The following is a 26,221-nucleotide window of genomic DNA, read 5'->3' as shown; positions in this document are numbered from 1 at the left end:
ATTTTAACCAATTTACCCTACATGTTCTTCAAAGCAAAGCTAAATGAAGTCACAACACCTGGCCACTTATTTTTAGCGCAAGTTTTACCTAAACAAATGTTTCAAATGTAAAACACCAATAAAATGCTAAAGATTTTCAAGATAGGCTTCATAAATAATTACAGTTTGGTCCTGGACTGATGGCAATGCAGAGTGGTGATTAAACGTAAGACACCATACAGCTGAAAATCTGAAAACATCATGTACTTGCACTTTTTTGTAGAACCAGTCCGGTGAACCCACTGCCAAATTAACCATCTACCCTGCAGGGAAACCTGCACTTTGAGCTCTTTAAGTACAGTTGTACCCCTCTTCAACCATCCTATGTCAAGGAAATACAGTTTTCTTGCGAGTCATTGAGGCATGTGAATGCTCATATTTTTAACTTGTGTAAGGACTGGATTAGCTCGGCAGAAGAGAAATTGGATACAAAAACAGTCATTTATGAGATAGAGCTTTTAAGAAACCACTGCTGGTGCAAGTTTTATGGTGGTGACACATGAGACGGTGGAAAGTGTTAAGAGATGTTTTTCCATGTCTTCTTTGTCTGTGCATTGTCAACCTGCTTTATAGTAGTGAGATCCATGCAGTGGCCAGGTTTAACAGAAAACTTCATGCAGGTTGTATTTACAACTAGAGTCTTTTGTAAATATTCTTGACAGTATCAATTTTCTGTTTTTGTGTTTATTGTGGGGCTTTGTGTTTTGTTTTTTTGGCCCCCTGGTCACATAATGTTATTGTATGACCTTCCTCTTTCTATGTGTGTGTGTGTGTGTGTGTGTGTGTGTGTGTGTGTGTGTGTGTGTGTGTGTGTATACGTGTGACAGCTCCTCTCTCCTCCGCCTCTGTTTCTTTCCCCCCTACACAGCCTCTTGTTTCCCACAATGCTTAGCGAACATCACCACCAAGATGGCCGACGCGATGGAGGAATATGAGAAAGAAGCTGGCTGCGTCCCTATTCTCCATCCCGAGGTATGGTCCTTGGACTTTTCGCCCTTGTGCGTACACATGAATACACACAAAACACACTACCGTGGTCCATGTGCGGCTGTCTGTGTGGTTTCGCCGTGCTTTTTTGGGGGGAACGCCGATGCCCCCTGCAAAACCACCGGTGGGGGGTGGCAGGCAGCAGGCAGCTAACGATGCTAAAGGCGCTAACGCTAGCCCCCTCCTCCTGCTGCATAGCCGAGAGACTCTAGGCAGATGTTGGTGGTAACGGTATCTATAACCCCAACGGTTCCTTTGGTGTTGGTGTTGGCGTGCGGCTAGTACACGACTGTAATCAGTGTGGTTAAGCCTCCGAAGGCAAAAGTAACGTAAACGGCCGATCCTTGCTGGCATCCGATGTTAGCTTTTGTAGCTAAACAGACAGGGCTGCCTGGTTTAGATGCGGTGATGCAAACTGATGTCAAATGTCTAAACGCACGTTATCTACGATTTTCCAGTCCGTTATCATTACTTCCTGTTAACATCCACAAATGTAAATAAAAATGAGCCTTTGTCTTGTGTTCGTTGTTTTAGCATGAAACCTCCACCAGGTACAGTGGGTTAGGACTGACAATAACGTTATCTGTCAGTATGCCATTTAGGATCTATTGTTTCTGTTTCTAATATCATATTAAATTGTCCGCAATACTCAAACGAACGTTATTCAAGTGAACCAATTACATTTAAATGCCCATAAATTACAATGTCTTTAACATTTACATAGCAGTATTTCAAAAATATATTTGGAACTGGCTGGCTAATTGGACAAAAACGTATTCATGTTTTTCCTTGATTACAGCCCTTCAACCGAAGTCACCTATTTTTATACATTTTTAAATCTATGCCACCAGCAAAATAGGCCTTATCTTACTAAACTGTATATTTGCTATTTATCCTTGGCTGACAGCTAATCTAGCCATCAAGAAGGGCTGTATGTATGTATGTAAACAGGGGTTTGCGTCACAGACAGTTGACATTATTTTTTCACAGCTATCCTGTTGTGTTGTGGTGTGTTGATTTGTTGCTGACAGATCAGATCAGCTAATCACCCTTCAGGCTTGGTTTCTAACTGTTAATCCTGGCAGTGTGTGGTTCAAATGATTCATATCTTGAATGTCCAGATAGTCACATGTCTCAAGATATTGGAAGATGAGTTCATGCACCATGAGTAAACAGGGTGAAAGTAGGTATATTGGTTTATCATTTGCTTTCTGCTGTTTTTATGTTGCAGTGTCTCCAAAAAGTTAAATTCAAGTGTTCATGGTATGAATGGCTGACATTTTCACAAATTGTGCCACTATGATTCAAAAGTGTCAAAGTTGCTACATTAAGAGTTGTCAAATTGCCATGTCTAAATTGGCTTTCATCTTGTTACGAGGTCCTTGCTTGTACAGAAAACCACAATGGGGGGAAAAAGTGGTCAAATCAAAAATTATAGATATATTTTTTTGTTTTGTTAAGGTTTTTTTTTTTTTTTTTTTTTTGGAGAAAATATATACAAAATGTTAATCCTGTCTACTCGACAGTTATATGTTGCTACGCAAAGGAAGGCAATTTAAAAAAAAAAAAAAAAAAATTCATTATACAGCAAGTCTCTATAACTGGATGTTAAGCCATGTGTCGACCCTATTCTCGCATTAATGCTTTGGTGAAACTTGATATGACTTGAAATCTAAAACAGCTGGGTAATACCCACATTGGCAATTGATCATTCAACATATGTCATCTACCATCTTCGGTCTGTCTTTACTTGTCTTCAGTGAAGCAATGAATCTTTTAGGAATGATAACACACAAATGTCATTTAAACCCAATGGGGGGGAAGGTGATGCTTAGAGAAAATTGAAGTGTATGGTATTTTGTATTTTTGTTGTGCCACTATTAATTTTCTGGTTTGACACTTTGAGATCCGATTGATGACTTGTATGACTGTGTCATGCAAACATATTGAAATGGCATTGAATCTTTTTCATACATATTCTATATGGAAGCCCTTTTCCCTCCAGGATTTATTTCAAGACAGACTAAACTGACACTGGAATTTGCAAAGTGTTCTGTATGTTCTGTACCTATGTATGCAATTCCTCTTTTTCTCATACTTATATGGACACCAAGTCATCAAAATTTTTGCATTTGAACAGGATAGCTTAACATGAACATGAAAGGACTCCTCTATTGCACTCAGGCAGACACTAGCATACTAAGATGGCTGTTGGTCCTATATGACTGTGAGCAAATATCCTTTTGTACACTGGAAAAATCTGCATTATAAGATGGAGGGTTCTCCTAAATAGAAGTCTAATTACCAACTGTTATTTGCTCCTTTGATACACTAAATATTTTTTGTGTCATAGTTTTGTGTATATGGATGTCACTGCTTCACCTGAAACTTGGTTGTGTATATGCGTCAGAAAAGATCCTGTATAGACTGTCCCAATGCAGAGAGCTGTTCACTGAGGTGTAATATACACTAACAGCAGTGATTCATGGTAAAATGAAAGACAAAATATATCTGTATGACAATGATAAAGTTTTACAATAATGCAATTGACCTCTGTTGTTCAAGAAGGGCAGTAAAAGTAGTAAATCAAACTTTAGATGAAATAACCAGTATATGACTTGTTGACTGTTTACAAACAAGGATATATGCACAGGACCAGAAATGAGGGTTGTTTTTTTTTTTGTGTGTTTGTTTGTCTTGTTTCGTTTCTTTACTGCTTATTTGTCTCCAATCTCGCAAGAGGTAAACTCTCCACCTTAAATTTGAAGGTACCAAAGCTTTCTTATATCATTGTGTGGGAGCTTTCACACGGTACAACCTTTTGGCTACCTGTCATATTGAAGAAATTCATCTGACGGTGGTAGTGTCATCGTAAATTAAAGTTGTTTTTTTTCCCTCTATGTGCCCACACAGTCTTGGTTTAAAGTCACTCCCCTTTTCAGCAGGGTGCTGCCTGGAATCTGGGTCATCTGGTAGATTGTAGTGGGGTAGAGTGAAACTGAATGCATCAACCACCTGAATTAAAGCATCACAACTTTAGTTGCACAGTCTGAAGGAACATGAGGGGCAACGGTCCTTTGGGTCCAATCTCATTTAAAATTGCAAATGAGTTTTCTTGCAGAAAAGGCACAAATAGATAGGGGACATGGTCAGTCTTTAGATTTCATTCTTTGTCATGGCACAAAGTCAAACACATTATTGTCTTTACTCTGACCATTCCATTATTTCCTTTATTTTATCCTTTATTTCCCCACTGCCTCCTCCTGATCCATAGACGTAAAGTGTGCTGTGAATATTGAATTAGCTCCCTTGAAATGGCTAAAATTTCAAACTGAATCCGATTGTTATTAATGGCCAGCTACAGCCAGCAAGAGCAAAAGCACAATAACAACTCATTGTAGTCCAAGAAAGCAGCCCCTGAAGATCCATTGGGGAAAAAAAAAACAATCATTAAGATCTTGATATATATTTTCCTAATTAAGATCCCAGTGTTGAGCTCTGCAACGCTCCAGCTATTTCCACCACTACTGTTTGCTCTACTATAACTCAGAATTGGTGCCCCCCCCCCCCCCCCCCCCCCAACACACACACACAAGGAGTAATTGCCATATGTCCAGCCACACTGACAAAAGCCAGGCCTGCTGCCTGACTAAACAGATGAGGTTTCACGTAAAAATCAATGGCTAGCATGAAATGGATAATATAGTTAATTGGTAATATCATCACTGCCATGTCCCCAGTTGTTTGCATTTCCTGTGAGCAGGTACACAATAAGGGGTAAGAAAATGCACAGGCTGCAATTAGCACAACAGTCATAAATGCCATAACCAACAGGAGGTAGTGAAGAGAGGGAACAGGGCTGTGGTGACTGGCAAGGGTTCAGAGGCCATCTCCATGAAAGACTATGGAGAAATTTACTTAACATCTGGTATCTAAGATCTTAGAGTCCTTTCCCCTGTCCCTTGCTTGACAGGAAGTTAGTCTCTCAATTTCCAGATGAGGGAAGACTCTCCAAGTTCCATTCTTTCTTTGGGATTCTGTTTTTAAGCCAGAAAGAATAAACTCAGCAGAGTAACAATCTTAATTGAATGACTCTCAACCGCCCCCCGTGCTTTTCTTTCCTCCTTCTGACACCTGAACTAGTCTTAACAGCACATTGAGTAGTTGAAACAAATCATATGGATCAGTACACTAACCAAAACCTGGCTTTGAAAAGTGTAAAAGCTTATTAAAATTTTGGAATAAAAATACAAGATGGTCACCTTCAAGTCTCCTCTGTCATACCCTCCTCCTTTATTCTATTTCTCAGTCCAATTTACTCTCTGAAATAAAATCCCATTTTCCTCCATGTATTGTGATAGTAATAGCACAACACTACTCTCCTTAGTTTTGATAATTTGTTATGCATTGGATTAAGGAATTAAATGTTATTCTTAATTATATTAACTATGTAAAGCAGCGCTAGAAAACCCAAAGAGGGGTGACATTTAATTTGTTTTGATCTGGCCTGTGGGCATGTATATAGAATCATTTGTGGTTTTGAAACTCTGATGTTACATCATACTTCCTTATGTATATCTAGATGATGGCCAAGCTCTAATGTGGCTGTATTAACGTAACCACACAAGAAAAGCGTATTTCAGTTTGGAGTTGCAAGATATCAATCAATCAATTCCTGGTGATCCTGCCATGTGTGATTTCAGATGAAATGGTAATTTATATATTTTTTTTTTATGAATTGTAACCTGGCGGGGAATGCAAAATTATTATAATTTGTGTTGGGTTGTGTACCAAGCAAACGTTTTCCTTTATATCTGGAGATTAAAATAGCCTTATTAATGATGCACCTGTATAACACTGCAGAACACATGCACCTCAATGTCCCAACAATGTTGCGCCACAATTTTTCTATTCACAAAAAAATGCAGCTTCTGTGCTTTGGAAATAGTTTTTTGTATAAAAAAAATATTTAATTCTGCTACTGTTGTTTTTACCAACTGTGCTGACAGATTAACTCTTTTGAGAGATAAATTGCATTATCTCTGTAAGTTAATAAACAGAAGACATCTTAGATGTTGTCTTGTGAAATCACCAGAGGTTGCTTTGTAAAGGATGACACACCGCTGTAAGGTCTTGGCTATGAATGGGGAAAGATAATTTTTGTAATTATTTATTTGTTTGTTTATTTGTTTAGAATTCAGTTTGTAAAGATATTATGGTACAAACATGGCTTTACAGATTAAGTATTTTTGAGAATATATAGCTAAAATTATATCAAGGGCTAAAAAAATATTTCAAAAGGACTTGACGAGAATTAATTCACATGCCTTAGATTTTGGACCATGACATTATTCATTCATGAGTTTAAAACACAACCTGTCTGTGTTTAGTTTTACTCTTTTTCGTTCCTTCACCACCACTCCCTATGGTGGCAGGGATGCTGGCTCAGCAAATCCCCCTGGCTCTGTAGGGAGGCCCAAGCTTAGCTCAGAGGCAAGATGATGCAGTCTGAAGTGTCTGGGGCCCCCCGAGCCCCTGCTTCAGGCTACTGAAAGATTCCCCACAAGCCTGCAGTGTTCTTAGCCCCACACAGGCTGCCTCATTATTTCTCATCATTATATGCATAAGAGCAGCACCACAGCCAGAAAGACATGAAGGCCTGTTTGAAACAAAACCATTGAGATTTAAGTCAATAGTGATCAGTTCAGCATTCATGATCACAGTTTTGACTCTATATTTGAATGTATTTATTTATTTTTTTTACTATTTTTGTGTTTACATCTCAGTTCCTGTGTGGTTTTAGTAAATGGATATCATCCAGTTACACATTTTTCTCTTTTATTTGAATGCAAAGGAGGTTTAAGAAGCATAATTTACACTTAGAAATGTAATATTCACTAATGGATGAGCCAGTGTGGGGGCTCCATGTCCTCCAGATGGAGTCTTGTCTCTGGGTGATGGAGACTAAATGTGGTTTCTGTGGCGTCACTATGGAAGCTAATTGAATGTGAGTAGCACACTCGGTGCATCTGTGTGACAAATTATATCTTCTGCAGCAGCAGGATTAAACAGGCCTGTCTTTGTCTCTCCATTTATTTGAATGTGTAACTGTTCAGGAGCAGGAAATTGTGTGTGAGTGTGACTAGAAGTTCTGCCATGTAGTTTGGTGGCCCCAAACTTCTTTTAATGTTATACCCATCACAGAACTTAATCTATCTTTCTATACTTATGCTGCTCTCCGAATAAACATTGTTAAACAGCATCAATAGATCCCTTTGAAAGAGAAGTAAAACATCATTGACCTATTTTCACCTTTTGTTTTTTCTTTCCAGGAAATCAAACCCCAGAGTCATTACAACCACGGCTACAGTGAGAATGTCAGCCGTAAAAACCATGTGGATGACTACAGCACTTGGGACATTGTCAAAGCCACACAGTGAGTGCATAGTGTGTCTATGTGTACTGTCATTAGTCTGGAACTAACCTGGTGCTGAAGAAGTAGATCACAGAATATTGTGACTGTGGGAAGGTCAGCTTGATAGGATAATGAACGCTTTGTGTGACTTGGTACATTTGACAACAGATAGTTGTTTTGATTTGAGGTGGGCGATATCTGCTTAAAGATTAGTTAGTGCTGAATAGAAGTCAGTGTAGGTGTCTTGTTTGGGTCTGGAGGCTGTTTATGTCAGTTTTCAGTTTTCATATATGCCTGCATGTTATCAGTGTTTCTAGGTGTTATTTTTTTCACCTTGTGTTTATCTGTGTGTGAGAGAAGACTTTAATCCCCCTCCACTCCTCTTCCTCAGGTACGGCATCTTTGAACGCTGCAGGGAGTTGGTGGAGGCGGGTTTCGATGTTCGGCAGCCAGACAAAGAAAATGTAACCCTCCTCCATTGGGCCGCCATCAACAACCGGATAGACCTGGTCAAGTGAGTCACTTGGATCATGCATGACACTGGGGGTGGCAGTAGAGGTTAGAGCTCTGAGACTGTGATGGATGGTGGTGGGTCTGGATCCCAGGACTGGCAGGATATCTGTGGTTGTGCTCATCAGTTCTCAGGTGAGGGATTGAAGTATGGAACAACACATAGGTTAAAAAAAAAAGAAAGACATGGACTTACCCAGAAATAAAAGTGAAGATTAATAATACAGATATGCATGCATACAAAAATAACCATAAATAACCACATAGTTATAGCTCACGAAAATCAAAAATCTAGTATTCCAAAATATTGCAATATTTGCTAACATGTTCAATTTCTGGGTGTGTGCATTTACATGCTGAGTACTTGGTCAGGGCTCATTTAGTACCAATTATTACATCAAGGACTGGGAGGTTTACAGCCCATTTCGTGAAGATGTCCTTGTGTGGTGGCTCTTGATGCTCTGACTCCAGCTTCAGTCCACTTCTTGTGAAGCTCCCACAAATGCTTAATGCTTATTCTTGACAATTTTTTTAAGGACTGCAGCCCCATTTCTGACCACACTTTTACTATCCAGTGAACTTTACACGTACCTGCTTTGATAGCGCACTCTGCCAACAGCCATACTTTTCAGCCATCACCTTGTGTGGCCAGGAGAATACCTTATGGAGGGTGTTGATAATAATAAGTCAGCAGTCTTCCCCATGATTGTAAACTAGACTGACAAACACCTGGGATTTATACTGTATGAGTGGTCGTTAAACCAATCTGAAATATTGTGATGTTTGGCACGCTGGGTTTTTTATTTTCATCTAAGTTTTAATGATCAAAATTAAAACAAAAAGGCTTTAAATATTTCTGAATGAATTTCCAATGTATCAAAGTTTCACTTTTTGAAAGTAAAAAAAGAAAAAGAAATTTTACATGATACTTTAGATACATGTATACCTGTGAGATTCAGCTACAGAAATAGTGGTGTTTTTACTTCTGCCCTCACCTCAGATGTTTTTACAGCACCTCCGCTGCAGTTTAGTATAAATATATGGAGTCTGATATTGAATATTTAAATAATGAGTGTGTGAAGGTTTACGCCAGTTTTGCAAACCCAGATGAGATTAACAATGGAAGCCAGATTCTTGGGTAGATCCAGGAAAAAGTTTCACCTGATGACTATGTTTGCATCTGCAGATACTACATATCAAAAGGAGCCATAGTTGACCAGCTGGGAGGAGACCTGAACTCCACACCTCTACACTGGGCCACCAGGTAACATAAACTCCCCACAGATAACAAATCTGACTTTTAAGTAACATTCAGCCACAAGGCCTTAAGATTACTTTGACACAAGATTATTCCTTTTTTTCCCCCCTTTCCTTCTTTTATTATTTTGGTTCATGCTACTTCTGTGTGTTGCTTCATTCTCCCTCGTGTATTTGCTGGTCCATGGTTCGAAAAGAAAGTATATCAAACCAAGAGACTCATTCTCTTTCCCAGTTGGATTTAATTATTAGATTCATTTCTAATTTAATCCTTAACTCTCAACATTTAAATTTTTCTTTTATTTGTTTTCACTTCTTGTCAGTAATGTTGTTCACCAGGAGATCCTTCATCTCATCTTGGCATCTTGGGCAGGGGGTTCAGTTCTCTCATCCTGAATTATTGATAGGCTTGACAACAGGCATCTGCACCATCTCTGCTACACAGACACAATGGAGTCCTGTGTCAGCCCCCTTCCCTCCACCTGCCAATGACCTTTACAAGCCCCCAGTGGACTTTAGCCATTCACACATGCACAAACTATTAGCTGTGTGTTGTAGACTTTCTCTTCAGGTCAACACACAGGAAATTACTCAGTATGTTTGTTGAAAGTGATAACCGCACAAACACCTGCTACTCTGCCATTTTTACCAATTTCCTATCAAATCTTTATTGTACTATGAATGAAAGTTTACACTGGAGACAGGGTTAGTGATAAAACCACGCTTTCAGAACCTGACAACAATCAAAGCAAATTACAAATAGCCAGAAGGATGGTTAATAATAAGACAAGACACTGAACATCATAGCAGCAAATGAGGATTCATCTTTCTATGTGCAAATACAACAGTTGAACAGAACTTGGAGTCGCTGACCTCTGGACTGTTGTGATCACCCGGATTCATCCTTTAATGTTCTTCATGGCACTAAAAACACTTGAAGTATTATTATCTGCCTTATTTTCTTTTCTAGTTGTGGTGTAAGACTTCATTTCACCTCTTCGTACCTCTTGTGAATTCCTTTTCTCTCAGACAAGGGCATCTCTCCATGGTGGTGCAGCTCATGAAATATGGTGCAGACCCATCTTTGATTGACGGCGAGGGCTGCAGCTGTGTCCACCTTGCCGCCCAGTTCGGCCACACCTCCATTGTGGCCTACCTTATTGCCAAAGGACAGGTGAGGGAAACACTACAGCGCAGGCTAAAGCTATGTCCTGTCTGTCAGCAGGAGGAAATTATCTTTAAATGCAATTTAAACACTGTTAACTAGAGCTTATGTGGCCACCTGACAGGAAGTCATCTCTGCCCCACCTGGATTTTTTTTTAATTTGTGAAAATGTGGTTCTAGCAAGGTGCTTCACACAAAACAAGATGCTTTTCTCAAATGTTTTATGATCTGCTCCTGTGTATCTCTGCCATTTTGTTATGTACCAGTGCTCTCCATCAGGGGGAGCCCTGTTGCCTTTCATTCCTCTGCTGCATCAGTTTTGTTTTTGTTTTTGTTTTTTTGTTTTTTTTTTGTTTTTAATCCCCCTCACAACAGGACGTGGACATGATGGACCAGAACGGCATGACTCCTCTAATGTGGGCGGCTTACAGGACACATAGGTGTGTATGTTACAGCTGCACATAGTTTCAGTCTCAGTTGGCCTTCACGTGGAATATTGATGACATGGTCAAATGTTAGGTGGAATATATTTGACTGCCATAATACAATCCTGTCACTGGAAAAACTAACAATGAGACAAAGTCCAGTGAAACCGGTGCAGCTTTCTGCTGACACACACAAAGTTCACACATATAAATGGGTCACAACTTATTAGTCAAACTGCTAGCACAGAGAAACAGTTCCCAATGATGCTGCATTTGAATATTCCTGTATAAGCAATTTCTCACTGCAGACATTTATATTAATGTATTTATTAAACCCACGTATTGATCCATCAGGGATAATAAAGGATACAGTGAAGATGTAAAATTTTAAAAGGGAAACGTATTAAGTTATGTAAACAGGATAAAAAATTCAATCAGATAAAAGATAACATGTATTGATGTTGAGTTCTTGGTTACAAACATTCATTGTTGACCAGACATGTCAATAATTGCTGTCAGGGTTCAATTTTGCAGCACGATTGTGAGAATTACACATATTTCAATTGTATCCCATTGTATGTTCCCATAAAGCGTGACTTTGAACTTATTATATTTTTATTTATTTATTTATTTATTAAGTTGGGAGACATGAGGAAACAGTTAATTTCCTTCTACATATTATTTGTTTTATTTCTTATATAGTTTATGTGTCATTGAACAGGAAACAGAAGACAGGGCAAGAATGACAGTACTACAGTTATTCAGCTCAAAGAAATGACCACAAGGAGAAACTGTGACAGTCAATGGGTACATCAACATTCATTCACTCATCTTCTATTGCTTATCCGTTTACGTGTTGCGAGTGGTGCTGCAGCCAATCCCAGCTCACACATATATTGAGGGCTGGGTACACCCTGGACAGGTCGCCGGTCGATCGCAGGGCCCCTCATCCGAAATATCAATACGAAATTATGTCAGTTATGTAACACTCACCTGCTTGTGAATCATGCAAACTACTGTTGAAACTGGAAACATTTCATATTTTTGCACAAGTAGCGCCCAATTTTCCAACTAAACAACATTGCTGGTAACTCTCAGGGAGCATGTGGAAGAGTCTAGCTTTTTCCCAATTTCCACCCTTGGCATAAAAGAAAAAAAGCAAAAGGGCATACTATTTCTTTCAGAAGACAAATTCAAGACCAACTCAGCCTGAGATGGGAAAGGATATCATTCCAGAACCGGTAGAACCAGGTGGTGTACATCCAGAACTTGGTAGCCAGGTAGATTCCCAGAGGGAGCGCACTGTGCATGGAGTGGTCGAAGAAAGCTCTGTAGACAGAAAAGTAGAGGAGAGTCATTGTTCAATTGAGCCACTGTCATATTGTTAAAGTCTAATTCCTGTTCATTAGAAAACGCCCTTAACATTCTGGTTTTGGTCAAACTATTGTAAACCAGCCTCTTTTCATCACCTCACAGTTTCATAGAAAACTGTCTAGATCTGCTCAGTTTGAAAAGTGCCTTTAATAGCTGACTCAAATTCTTCCTTGTTGTGACAGCGTGGATCCAACCCGGCTGCTACTAACTTTCAACGTCTCTGTCAACCTTGGTGACAAATATCACAAGAACACGGCGCTACACTGGGCAGTGCTTGCTGGCAACACAACTGTCATCAGTCTGTTGCTGGACGCCAACGCAAATGTTGATGCACAAAACATCAAGGTAAAGCCTTCTTGACACGCTTGTTAAGAGTTGTGGTAATGTAGCAGTAGTGTGGTTTGGATGTACACAGCCTGGTTTCATGCTGTTTCTCAGGGGGAGACGCCGCTAGATCTTGCCAAGCAAAGGAAGAACGTTTGGATGATCAATCACCTACAGGAAGCGCGACAGGCCAAAGGTTATGACAGCCCATCCTACCTGAAGAGACTGAAGATGGACAAGGTGCACATACACACAGACAAACATGAAGCACACATATTGGTTGCATTATATATGACCACAAATATACAACATTCTAAATCCAAAGACAAAAGATATAACTGAGGTCCCTATGTGTCTTGGAAAATCTGTTGTATCTAGTCATGGAAAAAGAGAAAAAGTCTGATCAGCAAAATGATGTCAATTTGTAATTTTAGTTAAAGTAGATGTTCAAATGATTGACTAGTTCATTGGCTACTATCAGATTACGTTCTGCAGGTTGATTTACGATTTGGGTGAAATTCAAAAGGACAGTGGCTGAGAAAGCTCACTGCACTGCAAACACCACAAAGCAATTAAAAAGCTGCGATGCAAATGAAAATGCCACAATAAAAAGGTATTGTATGACATGACTGACATGAGCTACAGAAAAAGCCGGGGCTTGCTGGAAACACCCCGTCAATGGAATTAGTGGTATCATGTCTCAACACACAGCTGCCGTTCACCAGGCGAACTCCCATTGTCTATCTGACATGTTCAGACCAGTGCATCTCAGTTGAAACTCTGTAGTTCAGAGCCACAGCATGTCAGGTGTTAACTACCTTTCACTGTCCCGTTCAGACAGTGTGACAGGAAGGAGAGGGTCTGAAACACCCCGCCAAGAATATATTTATCTCTGCTTAGTCTGACCACAGAAGGGGATCATTCAATTGCTTGCTCTTGGGTATAAAGAAAGCATTCTATCCAAACACTGAGCTTAATTGAGTAAAGATGAATATTGCCTATTCAGATATCAACTTTGCTTCCTGACAGCACTGGTAAAAAACAGCTGTGGTAGGTAATTTCTGAGTTGTATGTTTATGTATTATGTAGAATCAACTTTTCATACATTTCCTGTTGAAACCTGAAATTCTGTTTTGGCTCACTTCAAATGTTTTCTCTCCACTTTTCTGCTGGGACATTCTTAGTTAATGAAGGTAAATTTTAGATTGTCTTAGAATTTTCATGCAAAGAAAACTATCCCCAGACTCCACATAAGAAACACTCAAGCTGTGTCACTGTGTAGATAGATTTAGTAGAGTGTAAACTGAGTTATCTTGAATTTCTATCTCCATCTGTCCTCTTTATATGTCGCCAGCTATTGTAAAATTGAATTTCACCTATTCAAGGGTCAGAACAGTTTGCACTTTATCTATAGACGTAATATCGTCCATAGATAAAAAAATATATATATATATGTATCTATGCTGCACCTGCTTATTATGTGTTCTCTGTTGTAACATAAACATAAAAACACATTTTTCGTTTTAACCATGACTCCAGCTGCACCTTTTGTTTTAATTCTGCTATAAGCAAACTGCCTGAGCTCAAGTTCCAGATAAAAATCTCAATATGCTATGTGTGTAGCTTGTATCATGAATCACTACCTCAACTGACATGAGTTATTGATTTTGTTTGAACTTTTGAAAAGCTACATATCGCTCAGTGGGCATACTCTTTTCTCCTGCCCATATCTTGTGCAATTTCCATTTCTGCATTCTCTGCCAGTTTCATCTCTCTTGATTTTTCTTCCTTCTTCCGCCCACCTTCTTTGTCTGCAGGAGTTCAGGCAGAAGGTGATGCTGGGAACACCCTTTGTGGTAATCTGGCTCGTTGGCTTCATTGCTGACCTGGATATCGACTCGTGGCTGATCAAAGGCATCATGTACGCTGGTGTCTGGGTTGCTGTGCAGTTCCTCTCCAAGTACGTCATATTAATAACACATATATCCCTCACAAATAGATTGCTGCCTAAGATGGATTTTGTCAAACTTGACTTGATTTATGATTATATTGACTAAATTAATGTTTTGAATGTTTCACTGTGGATTTTAGCAATGTTTGTTGTTTTTTTTTTTTTGCTTTTTTTTTGTTTTGCTTTTTAATATCAAATCATATTTGAGCTTTTCACTTGTCCATGTAATATTTGACTATAAATCAGGTATAAGTTCTATATAAATACAGAGAAAGTGCTAAAGCTCTCACAGTCTGTATTCAGAAACTGAGCCTTATAACCATACCTCTGGAACTTTGTGATGTCACAACAAATAGTCATTGCATTCAGCCATGCCCCTAAACCTAGATCCAACGATGGAGAATTTGGTTTCTTTGAGTGTTTGCCTGAAATATGCTATATTTTAATTAAATTGTACTGAAAGCTGTCAGCCTATCAGATGAAAGGAGCCTCTCTTCTGATTAACTAAGTGATCTGTTGTGATGAGAGGACAAGGGAGAAGCCTAATAGAAATAAAAATACACTGAATTGGCTTTTTAGTCTTAAAATCATAAATGTATCTTGTAATTGGCATCAACCCTTCAAACTAAAACATGAGAGAATTTAAAATATGGACCTTTTAAGTTTACATGTAATTTTAACATTTTAATGATTTATGTTAGTGAATTTGATGTCTTTGTCATTATTCCAATAGAAAGGGATTTAACTGCTTTGGATGTAGATTAGACATAGATTTAGACATCTTGATGCAGATACATAAAATTCAACTTAAAGAATTAACTAAACATTTTGTTCCTCATGACCTAAAACACTGTATACACTGATATATAAAATGTAACTGCAAACATTTCTAATTTTCTTGCTGCGTCTACCTCAAATACACACGCACTACCCCTTGCTTATACTCCATTATGACTGCCATCTGGTCCTGCTGATCCAGTTTGTCATTGCTGCTGTTAGCCATGTGACTACAATAACACACTAACAATTGTAACACTAACACATTAACCAGTGCATTGGTGTTATACTTACTGACATTCCTGAAATACAACTGTTGTGATTGTTATGGCTTTGGGCCTAGAGGCTTATCAGGTCAAAGTTTGGTTTATTTTTGCTGCTGTTTAACTGCAGTCTCCAGAACAAAGCTTTAGAGCCGCATCTGTCCAGATGTGCTGCAGTGAGCAGGTTTCACATCTGCAGGAAAAATGCCTTGATGTGCTAAACACATAAGTTATAAGCTGAGTAACGGCTGAAGTGGGACTGATGAAAAGAGGCTGGTTTATGATAGTTTGACCAAAACCAGAATGCTAAGGGCGTTTTCTAATGAACAGGAATTAGACTTGAACAATATGACAATGGCTCAATTGAACAATGACTCTCCTCTACTTTTCTGTCTACAGAGCTTTCTTCGACCACTCCATGCACAGTGCGCTCCCTCTGGGAATCTACCTGGCCACCAAGTTCTGGATGTACACCACCTGGTTCTACTGGTTCTGGAATGATATCCTTTCCCATCTCAGGCTGAGTTGGTCTTGAATTTGTCTTCTGAAAGAAATAGTATGCCCTTTTGCTTTTTTTCTTTTATGCCAAGAGCTTAGCATAAAGGCTGGAAATTGGGAAAAAGCTTGACTCTTCCACATGCTCCCTGAGAGTTACCAGCAATGTTGTTTAGTTGGAAAATTGGGCGCTACTTGTGCAAAAATATGAAATGTTTCCAGTTCCAACAGTAGTTTGCATGATTCACAAGTTGGCAAGTGTCACATAAACTGACATAATTTCGTATTGACATTTCGGATGAGGGGCCCTGCGATGGACTGGCAACCTGTCTAGGATGACCCAGCCCTCGCCCAATATCATCTGGGTTCGACTCCAGCACCCACCATGTTGGTTCTACTTGAAATTAGACAGCAAGTCAGAAGATTGCAGTTTTTTCTGTTATTACTGGCTCATTATAGGAGAGTTTTCTCTCAGGGCAGCCAGGGCTTTTGACAGATGTGATATCCATGTGACCTTTATAACATGTGGGCCTGTAAAATAAATTTTCGCTGCTTGAATCATAGTTTCCTAAAAGACAAAAGATTAGCAGGAAAATTAAAAGTTCAGCAGTGTGACTGAATTTCAGGCCAGTTTCAGTGGGTTAAAGGTGAAGCTGACAGAAACATTGAACAGATGGAAACACAAAGTGGCTCAAGCTGTGAGAATGATGTATCAAGTAAGCATATAGAGTAAGCTCAGTGTCTAAATGAACATGGCAGGCGTAATTGTGAATGGGCACTGTAGTGTGTAACAGCTGGCATGTGAAACCCAACTGAGTTTGTTTACTAGGGTTTTGGTTTTAGTTTTTTTGGGCACATGGAATAATTGCCTTTTCGTTTGGAAGCTGCTAATTGTAGGAGGTGAGCAGGGAGTTTGTTTGTGGAAGGCATTTAATTTTATGGCTCATTGCACAACTAATAGGAAGGGAGACGAAGATGTCTTTGCCTGTAGCTCTTTAAAAAAGAGCTACAGTTTTTCAAAATCTGATGGAGAAAAACAGTATTTATTTTGTGCCTATTCTACATTAAACAAATAGAAGCTGTAAACTACTGCAACATATAGACTGTGACAAATGAGAGAAAAAGCCTGAATGAATGGAGAAGTGGTTCAAGGGGTTCCCAAAGTCAGATATGGACTATAGTTTTCACATAACAAATAGATATACGGCCAAATTCATCTGTTGCACAAAGCACTTCAGTTGTTGACTGTCTGAAGGCACTCAGCTATGTTTAACACGTAAGAAAATGTCTTTTTGAAGAAATCAGAGACATTTTACCTGGGAAATCAAGCAAAAAATTAAATAATAAGCAGGAAAATAACATTTCTGTCTCTAAAACTAATCCCCTTCCTTACTAGACAGAGGCCGGAGACTTGGAGCATTAAAGCTGTCCAGGCAGTAGATGATGACCCAGCACCTCACTGAGACACTTTGTTGATGTCTCCTGTAATCAGTCATCCGTCTGGTCTATACTTGTTGCTGACCACCTCCCTAAACCAGACTGTCCCGTTTGAATTAATTTTTAAAGTTCAAAGCTTTGGTGACATCACCTCCTGAGCACTGTGAAACGTTTGCTCACACATGGATCATTTACTTTGTGGAAACAGACAGGTCTGTTCTTGTGTCAAGACATTTGCCTGTGAACAACGAGTTCTCTTTCACCCTCCAGCTATCAAGGCCATTATTAAGTCAGTGTAGCCTCCGTGAATCTCCTCCCAATGCTGTTGTCTCTGTCTTGGAGACAGGCTGCATCATGTTCCTGACAACAAAGAGAGTTGAGGGCCTGTGCTGCAGGGCTGAAGCCAAGGGTCGGTCTCCTGTACATTTCATCCTGTCGCTGAGTTAGAAACCATAGAATACACTGTACGGTATATTCTTGTCCTGTTCTCCACATACACAAATAAGTCCACAGTTACAGGTTTTCTTATCACTCACAGTCATGCAAATAATTTGGTTTGTATATGAGGATGGTGGAACTGGATGACTCCCTGCTTGTTTTAGAAGTTAATCATACATTTATAGTTAACAAATAAGAAACACTGTTCATGCTGCCACATAGCAACGCCAGGAGCCACATCCAGGTTAAACATCATTTTGACCTTTATACCCACAAGGAGTAAAGCTGTTAAGATCCAGGTGTGCTTGGCATGATGTGTTCCCCAAGCACATCTCCAAGACAGGTGCTGACAGACATTCTGAACAGCTGGACAGGAAGTCCTAAATTCATGCACTCTGTTCTCACTTGGTAAGGCTTTTATACTGTCACATTTGTTTTTATTGCCATGACTAACTATTTTTATGATCAAACCTGTGGATTATTTTCCAGATTGCAAAATTTTCTTTGAAATGGGAAAAAAAAATAAATAAATACTGGCCCGGAAAAAATAGCCCATAGTGTGAGATCTTGTTTGAGATTTCATGAGCTTTCATAGATGCTCGTCAATAAACACATTTTAGAAGAAACATTTTCCTTTGAAGTATTGAATATCATAATAGCTAATTGATTCAATCAGATAATCAATCTCTTAAGTGTTCCATGCTCTAGTTTCTCAGTGCTATCCTGAGGTCCGATTAATTGTTTCTTCTGAATTAATATGTCCAAGAAGAGCAATGGTTTTCAACCATCTGACAGCAGATTTAAAGTGTATTTCATGGATGGAGACATTTTTATTTAATCTTTTACACTTTTTACTTATGTTGGCACCGAAGGCTTTCATATATATACAAGCGATAATGTAGAGTAGCCGAAGGGAACAGCTGTTAGGTAGTGTTGCTTTTCTTTTTGCTTGCTTTTCTGCCTTCAGGTTCAAATTCTGTCTGTTACTTCTGACCCACTTTCTGATATCATGAGCTCATCCTCCTCCTCAGGCTACCTTAGATCAAATGACAAGGGTTTGAGTTGTAAGATGATACTCTTTCTTATGTCTTTCCCCAGCTAGGATTAAATGTTTCTCATTTGTCTGGAGGAAAAAGATGCTCAGATCAGAGGCACTTCCATCGGGCAAATGTTTGGAAATAACAACATGAGGATGTTCATATGCTGATTTGATGATGTTAATTAAGAGTCTGAACAGATGAAAAAATAACAATAAAAGCCAGTCAGCTTTTCACTTAAATATAGTTTCATTATATCTACAAACAGTTATCTTTAGACTCGACAGTGATGAATCCCCCATGAAGCACTGTGCAGTCTTGTCACCCCCAGCCCTTCACAAGATAAATACTAATGTGAAAGTGCTGACTAAAACTCCCATAAGACCCTCAGAAACCCATTTGTCTGAGGCTTCACATCAATCTCCGCTGCTCCCAATGCACTTCCTAGTCAGTGAATGAGATGACCAGTGAGATGACCGATGACCTGCTCCACTATTTTACCTATCAGGTCATGATAGGTCATCACAGATGTTGTTTTTGTCAACACACATTTCTTCATGGAGATCAATGACTCTCACTCTGCCATTGCAAAGACAGTTCTTATCAGTGAAGTAATGACTCATCTGCATAGAGGACCATGCTCACCAGCAAACCGCAGGTGTTGTCTCATTGCTAGCAGCAGTTAATATCCCAAGTTTTAGTACCATGGTGTGGCTTGCTCAATAGAAAAAAACTATGACAAGCTGACTATTTATGCCACTATACCATACCATATGGTAGAGATTTTGGACAATTCCAATTCCATGGGAACAGTTTGGGGATGGCCCCTTCCTGTTCCAACATGAATGCACCAGTGCACAAAGCAAGGTCCATAAAGACATGGATGAGACAGTTGGGTGTGAATGAACTTGACTGGCCTGCACAGAGCCCTGACCTCAACCTGATAGAGCACCTTTGGGATGAATTAGAGCAGAGACTGAGAGCCAGGCCTTGTTGTCCAACATCAGTGTGTGACCTCACAAATGTGCTTCTGGATTCATATGAGAGTCAAGGCAGGTGAGCGAATATAGTATATCTTTAAGATATGAAGCTCAAGGCAGCAGTCACTTCCACCACCACCTGTTGTGTTGCAATGCAGCTAAAGTACTGAAATGAAATAGTTCTTGATTCTTGATGTTGAAATAACAAACTAGAGGGTTTCAGTAGATCCATGAGTCCACCATCTTCCTTAACCTCCCTGTACATCTGCCTTTTGCTACCGTCCACGTGCCCTTCCTCATCAACACTCTGGCTCTGTTCTACAACTTCGGGAAGTCTTGGAAGTCTGACCCAGGAATCATAAAAGCATCAGAGGAGCAGAAGAAAAAGGTAAAGTGACCAGAAATAGTGTTACAGAATCTGATCTTTAATCTGATTTATCTCTGCAGTAAGTCACCATAATGAGTCCCCCTTTTACCACACATTTCTTTAGTTTTTTTTTTTTCCCCACACTTGTGTGATGTCAGTTGTGAACATTTCCGTGACTGATTCTGGTTAGCTGCACAGAGGTCCGGTCCCCTCTGCCCTTCATTATCACACTCTTAACGGTGACCGCACTTCTCACCAGGCTTTGATTTTCCATCCTGTGATTGACGAAGAGCTAAATTTACCCTGCATTGTTAGCATGGTGCAGGACTCGCCACAGTTGAGGCCAGTCAGCTACTCAGATCAAAAGCTTCAAAGCCTTCCCCTTGCTGCTGGGGCTTCTCTTCCTGCTCTGGTCATCCTGTAGTTCAGGATTTGTCTATCTTTTTGTTTATTTGCTATGAAAGCAAAAACTGATAGACAGAGGAATAACACAGATAAGATATTAGCCCAACATTATTTAAAAGGCTTTGCGTCAATACAACAATCAAAAAATCCTGAGAGTATTAAACAGTAAATCCCACTGTGGCATTTGTCCCAGTTCACTCTGAACCAGCCAAGTCTCCAGTGTGATCATTCAGCTGGAAATCCAACTTCAGCTTGTAAACTGTGACTAGTTCTTTGTTGCAATGCCAAATGTTCCTCAGCAAGATGAATTTCTTTCTTGTTGATTCATTTTTCTGCCATGTCTCTGTGCCCCCCCCCCCTCCTTTTTTTTTTTTTTATATAAATCCTGCTTTTGTGTCTTGTTTCCTTCCTACAGACGATCGTGGAGCTGGCAGAGACAGGCAGCCTGGATCTGAGCATATTCTGCAGCACCTGCTTGGTAAAGTCTGTCTACCTCTCCTCAATAGGATGATCCAGGTGAAAAGACAGTTCACGCCAACATTTCCTTTGTGTTTCTTTTCAGATACGGAAGCCCATCAGGTCCAAGCACTGCGCCGTCTGCAACCGCTGCATTGCCAAGTTTGACCACCATTGTCCCTGGGTGGGGAACTGTGTCGGTATGTCAATACCACTACAACGTTCATGAGGATGTTCTGCACAACAGACATGCTCTTCCCAGCAACTAGCTGCTCACAGTTTTCCTCCTCAGAATGAGCTGTGGCTTTTTATTATTTTATCAGCTTCAGGTTTCAGCCCAGAAGCAACATGTGTCTCTGCTCCAAAATTAAAACAAAACAGAGACGAGCTGAGGGAAAATATGGAATTGAGTAAATAGACTTCCATGTTCTAATGTGGAGGACAAATTAGGCAATATTTGATGGGTTGTAAAATAAAACCATTTACACATAAAATCCTTAAATGGTGCATAAAAAAATTTTAAGTGTGTCTGTGGAAGCTTGCCGTCTGCAGACTGGAGACGTGGGGGAAGGAAGGGGTGCAGGGGTCTCTCACACTTCCATTCTTAAAGCAGGTGGCCAGGATGAGGCTTTAAAAGTGAGGAAACTGTCTGAACAACAAGTGGGGGCTCCCTGACTGCTGGAGCCAGTTACATCATTCAAACTTTCAAAGACATTTTAGAACAAGGCAAACAGTAGTTTGTGCTGCAGTTGTGTCTTTCTAACTGGATGTTACTGTCAGTCTGCAGCAGGTACATATCCTGGCTATCTATCCAAAGTCCATATTCTTGTCCTGTATTTCATGTTTATACTGTAGACTTAAGTCTTCTTAAAATTGAATTCTCTTACAGACTAAAATGTTCATGCCATTCATGATGAAGTCAGCAGTTCTTGTCTTATCTGAACAGCTGTTGAACGCCTTTGTTTGCACGCATTTGCATGACTTTTTGTGAGAAAGACTCCACTGAACAAAAAGTCTTTTTAGCATTATGTTTTTCTATCCATCTGTACACACTCAGCTCCAAACTGACACTGGTAAAACCAAGATGGCAGGCAAACTCAATGAAACATCGGCATGTTGGCATTTAGCTGGAAGCTGATTTTGCTCCTGTCATCAGTGGTAACTCTTAATCTAGTTAACGTAACTGAGCTCAATAGTCATTTTCTGCGTGTTAACCACAGAGATCAACATGATGTTGATGAGACATGCTTGTTTTCCTCCACAGGAAGTGGAAATCACCGTTATTTCATGGGTTATCTGTTCTTCCTGCTCTGCATGATCTGCTGGATGATGTATGGCTGCATCTCCTGTGAGTCAAAAAGCCCTTTTTTTTTCCTTTAGTATCCAACCTCCAGATTTAAACCTTTGTGCTTCCCCTTTAACTTCTTCACCTCGCTCTGTTTGCCCTCAGACTGGAGGATCCACTGCGCCACCAGTTATGCCAAGGACGGTTTCTGGCTCTATCTGACCCAGATCGCCTCTTGTTCCCCCTGGATGTTCTGGATGTTCCTCAACAGTGTCTTCCACTTCATGTGGGTGGCAGTACTCATCATGTGTCAGCTCTACCAGGTCTGAACTCCCCTAATGTCAACAGGCTGCACCTAGTTACCTGTCATCTATAATGAAAGCTATAATATGATGTAAATATATTTAAATCATGTCCACTTCTGTCAGATCGCCGCTCTAGGAATCACCACCAATGAGAGGATGAATGCTCGGAGATACAAGCACTTTAAAGTCACAGCCACATCCATCGAAAGCCCATTCAAGTAAGTGCCCCTCGGTTATCTGGTCATTAGAGTTTCAGCAGGACAGCAATAGGAACCTCAAAGGTTCCATTTCATGGAGATCCCTTGTGTTCAGTTTCAATAAAGAGTCAACAGTGACACAGTTTGTATGGAAACTACTAAGAAAAACTACGTTGTAGAAGTGAGGAAATGGTCCCTTGAATGATGGAGAATTTCTAAGATGTTGCTGCCTATGTTTTTATTTTATTTTTATGACTGGTGTTGTTATTTTTATTTTTATTTTTTATTTTAGTTCAAATGGTACACCTTGGACAGGTCTCTGAAGTGAGGCCAGTTCATTTGACTTAATGTCGTTGTGGATAATACAAAAAAAAAAAACAAAAAAAAAAACTTGAGCATTTTTTCTGTTTCAGTCAAGAAATATTGGTGGTTCTTTAAATCACAAACCATCGCAGTGTAGATTTACATCTCCTTTCTCAAGCTCCTGTGTGGAGCTCAGGCTACAACAGGTCAGATTTCTAGTGCACATCTAGAGAAAGGTTGGATTGGGCGGGGGGGGGGCGGTCCTGGTGCGCTTTTTCTGTTGTTGTTGATGTGACATCCAATGTCCCAACAACCAGTTTTAAGTCTCAGTTTCTGAACACCGGCTGTGAGCATTTCTCTGTGGACTAAGACCTTTGATACTTTCTTTGTATTAACATAGAACCCAGACTTGTTTTTCAAAGACCACATGCAGGTCTATCCTCAGACTGTATGGACTTTAAAACTCAGATTACTATTATCCAACCTTAAACTTAACTACTTAAATCTATTTTATGTTTTTATGTGTATTAGTTGGTACAAATGCTGGCACCATTTCAGCCATTCGTATCCCTCCCTCTCTATCTCCACAGCCACGGCTGCATCCGAAACCTCATAGATTTCTTTGAGATCCGCTGCTGTGGACTCATCCGGCCTGTGACGGTGGACTGGACCACGCAGTACACAATAGAATACGACCAGACATCTGGCTCGGGCTACCAGTTGGTGTAAGGGAGGAGGAGGAGGAAGAAGAAGAAGGGGGGGAACTCGAGAGTCGCTGGGTGGAAGAAAAGTTTGGAAGGATTACCCTCCCCCCTTTCCTCCCCCCGGCATTCATATGGAAGCACTGCTGTTCTTGGGAGCGCTTGCTTTTTTGGACCATCTCTTCCTCACTGATCAAGAGACTTTGGAGGAAAAAAAATCAGCCAGGACTAGCATGCTGTTACAGGGCAACACCACAGCTACACCCCCCTGCCCCCACCCTCACCACCACCTTCACTACTACTACTACTACTAATAATACTACTACTACTATTCTACAACATCAAGACTCCATTACTGTACTTTCACGGCTATCAGCCCCTCCACCTCATCTCTTCTCCCAAGCCCTTTGGACGGTGCATTGCTGCCAGGCACGAATGGAGAGGAGAGAGGCCGATATACGCAAGGAATTACAAAATAAAAGCTGACGGAGACATGAGGTTGCAGAGTCAGCAGCACCATGATGTGGCAGCATTGTTCTTTTCCCTTCCTTCTTCATATCCGTATTTATGGTGTTCCTGTTGATGTGCCCTGTATGTATTTTTTGCTGTTTTCGATTGGTCCAGGAACTCTGCTGTTCCTGTGATGATTAACTGTGGTGGCCGTGGAAGCTAAAGGAAAGGGGTGTGTGTGTGTGTGTGTGTGTGTGTGTGTTTTTTTTTGTTTTGTTTTTTTTTTTTGCAAATTTTTGTTTCCAAGTATGATACAGATAAGGGAATGTTTTTTTTGTTTGTTTGTTAGGTTTTTTTTTTTTTTTTAAAGGTCCTGATTTTGCACCAAGATGAATTTCGCATCTAGCTGATGAGGGTTTGCCAACATCATTGAACTTATCAGAGGAAATTGTATGGTTACAGTTTCTGGAGGAGTCCCACTTCTCACCTGCTGAAACAAAACTGCATCCGCTGAAGAGGAAATTTTAGCAAATAGAGGAGAGTTGTTATCGTTTTTTTGTTTAGTTTTTTTGTTTGTTTTTTTTTTTATAAAACTTTTGCTGTGCAGTATTAAAGCAGGAGTAATTGCAGGAAATGGGACTTCTTCAGTTGCTAATCGCTGTAAACTTGACAGAAGATATCCTACAGACAATGTGATACAGGTATATTTATTTTAAAACTATTTATAGACAAATTAACTATCTTCTAGCACCATCGTTTTTACATTTCTCGTCATTTTAGCTGAGTAGGTTTTAATGAGAAAAATATTAAGAGACGTACCTGAAGCTGTTGAACATGGAAGCCCGAGAACTTTCCCATGAAACTCTCTGGACAGGTACAGGAAGTGTATTTATTCATAGCAGAGACCAGTGGAAGAGAAGGAGAACGCAGCCGGAGGACAGAGGAGTTTAAATGAAAGGTTCATTCCACTCGTTTTTCCTCTCCAGAAGCTGTAAAGTCTTATTTTGTTTGTTTGTCTACCTACAACGTTGCACTGATCCTTTTTCTTTTTGTAGTTTTGTTTTAATTTTTTCCTCTGGCCGTTACTGAACAGAAGGGCCCAGCAGCACCAATTCACACTAACGCTTCCATTGTTTACACCTTGGAAGATGAGGGGCCCCATCAGACATGGCTGCCTTCCAGCACTTCCTGTCTCGGACCCCGCTCTCCCCCCTGCACAGTGGGCTCCACAGCAGCAGCAGCAGGAGGATGGACTGAAGTATAAAGAATGTGCATCTGTACATAAACAATATGTTTTGTTTTCTTTTTGTCAGTGTTAGTTGAAGGTGCTCCTGATATTTTTAGTTTAGTTTTTTTGACTTTGGGGAATTACTTCTAACCAAAAGGAAAGAAGGAAATCGATTGACAATACTCAAAGTGTATGACTGTAGCTTCAAGTGATGTCTGACACTGCTGTCTATAGGCATTTTAACCCCACCCCCGCCCCAGACAAGAAACTCCACTGCATGTACGATGCTTGGGACAGCTGTGTGCCCCCCCTCCCCCCCAGCTGTGTCAACCTAACCCCATTGTGATCACCATGGTGACAGCCCGGCAAGCCACGTGTCTGTATATAGTGAATGTTGAGTATTTGCAAGTACTTTTCTGCATTATGTTCATTTGTCTGTTTTTTCCTTGTTTTCTTTCTCTCAGATCCAGTGTGTTTAGTGGATGTTGTCTTTCAGGTCGCCAGACCTCCAGTCCGGCCATCCTGTACAAGTGTGTAATATATTTGAATCTTTCATGCTTGTGGACTCTGTATTCATCCTAAACAGTTGTTTTTTTATTATTATTTCTGTCATATATCGCTGGGTTTGTTATACCACTGGATGTACAAAT

At 40.1% G+C, this 26,221-nt stretch overlaps 1 protein-coding gene across 1 annotated transcript; it reads left to right on the top strand.

Annotated features, from left to right (window-relative positions):
* The first annotated feature begins 937 nt into the window (after nt 1–937).
* zdhhc17 (zDHHC palmitoyltransferase 17) lies at nt 938–24,649 on the top strand. Its single transcript, XM_029494780.1, has 17 exons — nt 938–1,011; nt 7,359–7,462; nt 7,833–7,955; nt 9,138–9,215; nt 10,238–10,382; nt 10,749–10,813; nt 12,355–12,517; nt 12,611–12,736; nt 14,314–14,456; nt 15,887–15,987; nt 20,138–20,262; nt 21,062–21,124; nt 21,209–21,302; nt 22,367–22,450; nt 22,553–22,710; nt 22,816–22,910; nt 23,783–24,649. Exons 1-17 carry the CDS (start codon nt 949–951, stop codon nt 23,919–23,921), a joined length of 1,869 nt encoding a protein of 622 aa, XP_029350640.1. The 5' UTR covers nt 938–948; the 3' UTR covers nt 23,922–24,649.
* Nucleotides 24,650–26,221: the final 1,572 nt, after the last annotated feature.

Source organism: Echeneis naucrates, chromosome 23 (genome assembly GCF_900963305.1).
Source record: "Echeneis naucrates chromosome 23, fEcheNa1.1, whole genome shotgun sequence".
In the NCBI taxonomy this organism is placed as follows: domain Eukaryota; kingdom Metazoa; phylum Chordata; class Actinopteri; order Carangiformes; family Echeneidae; genus Echeneis; species Echeneis naucrates.
The sequence above is the reverse complement of the archived record's forward strand: the minus strand, read 5'-3'. Positions and strand labels throughout refer to the sequence as shown.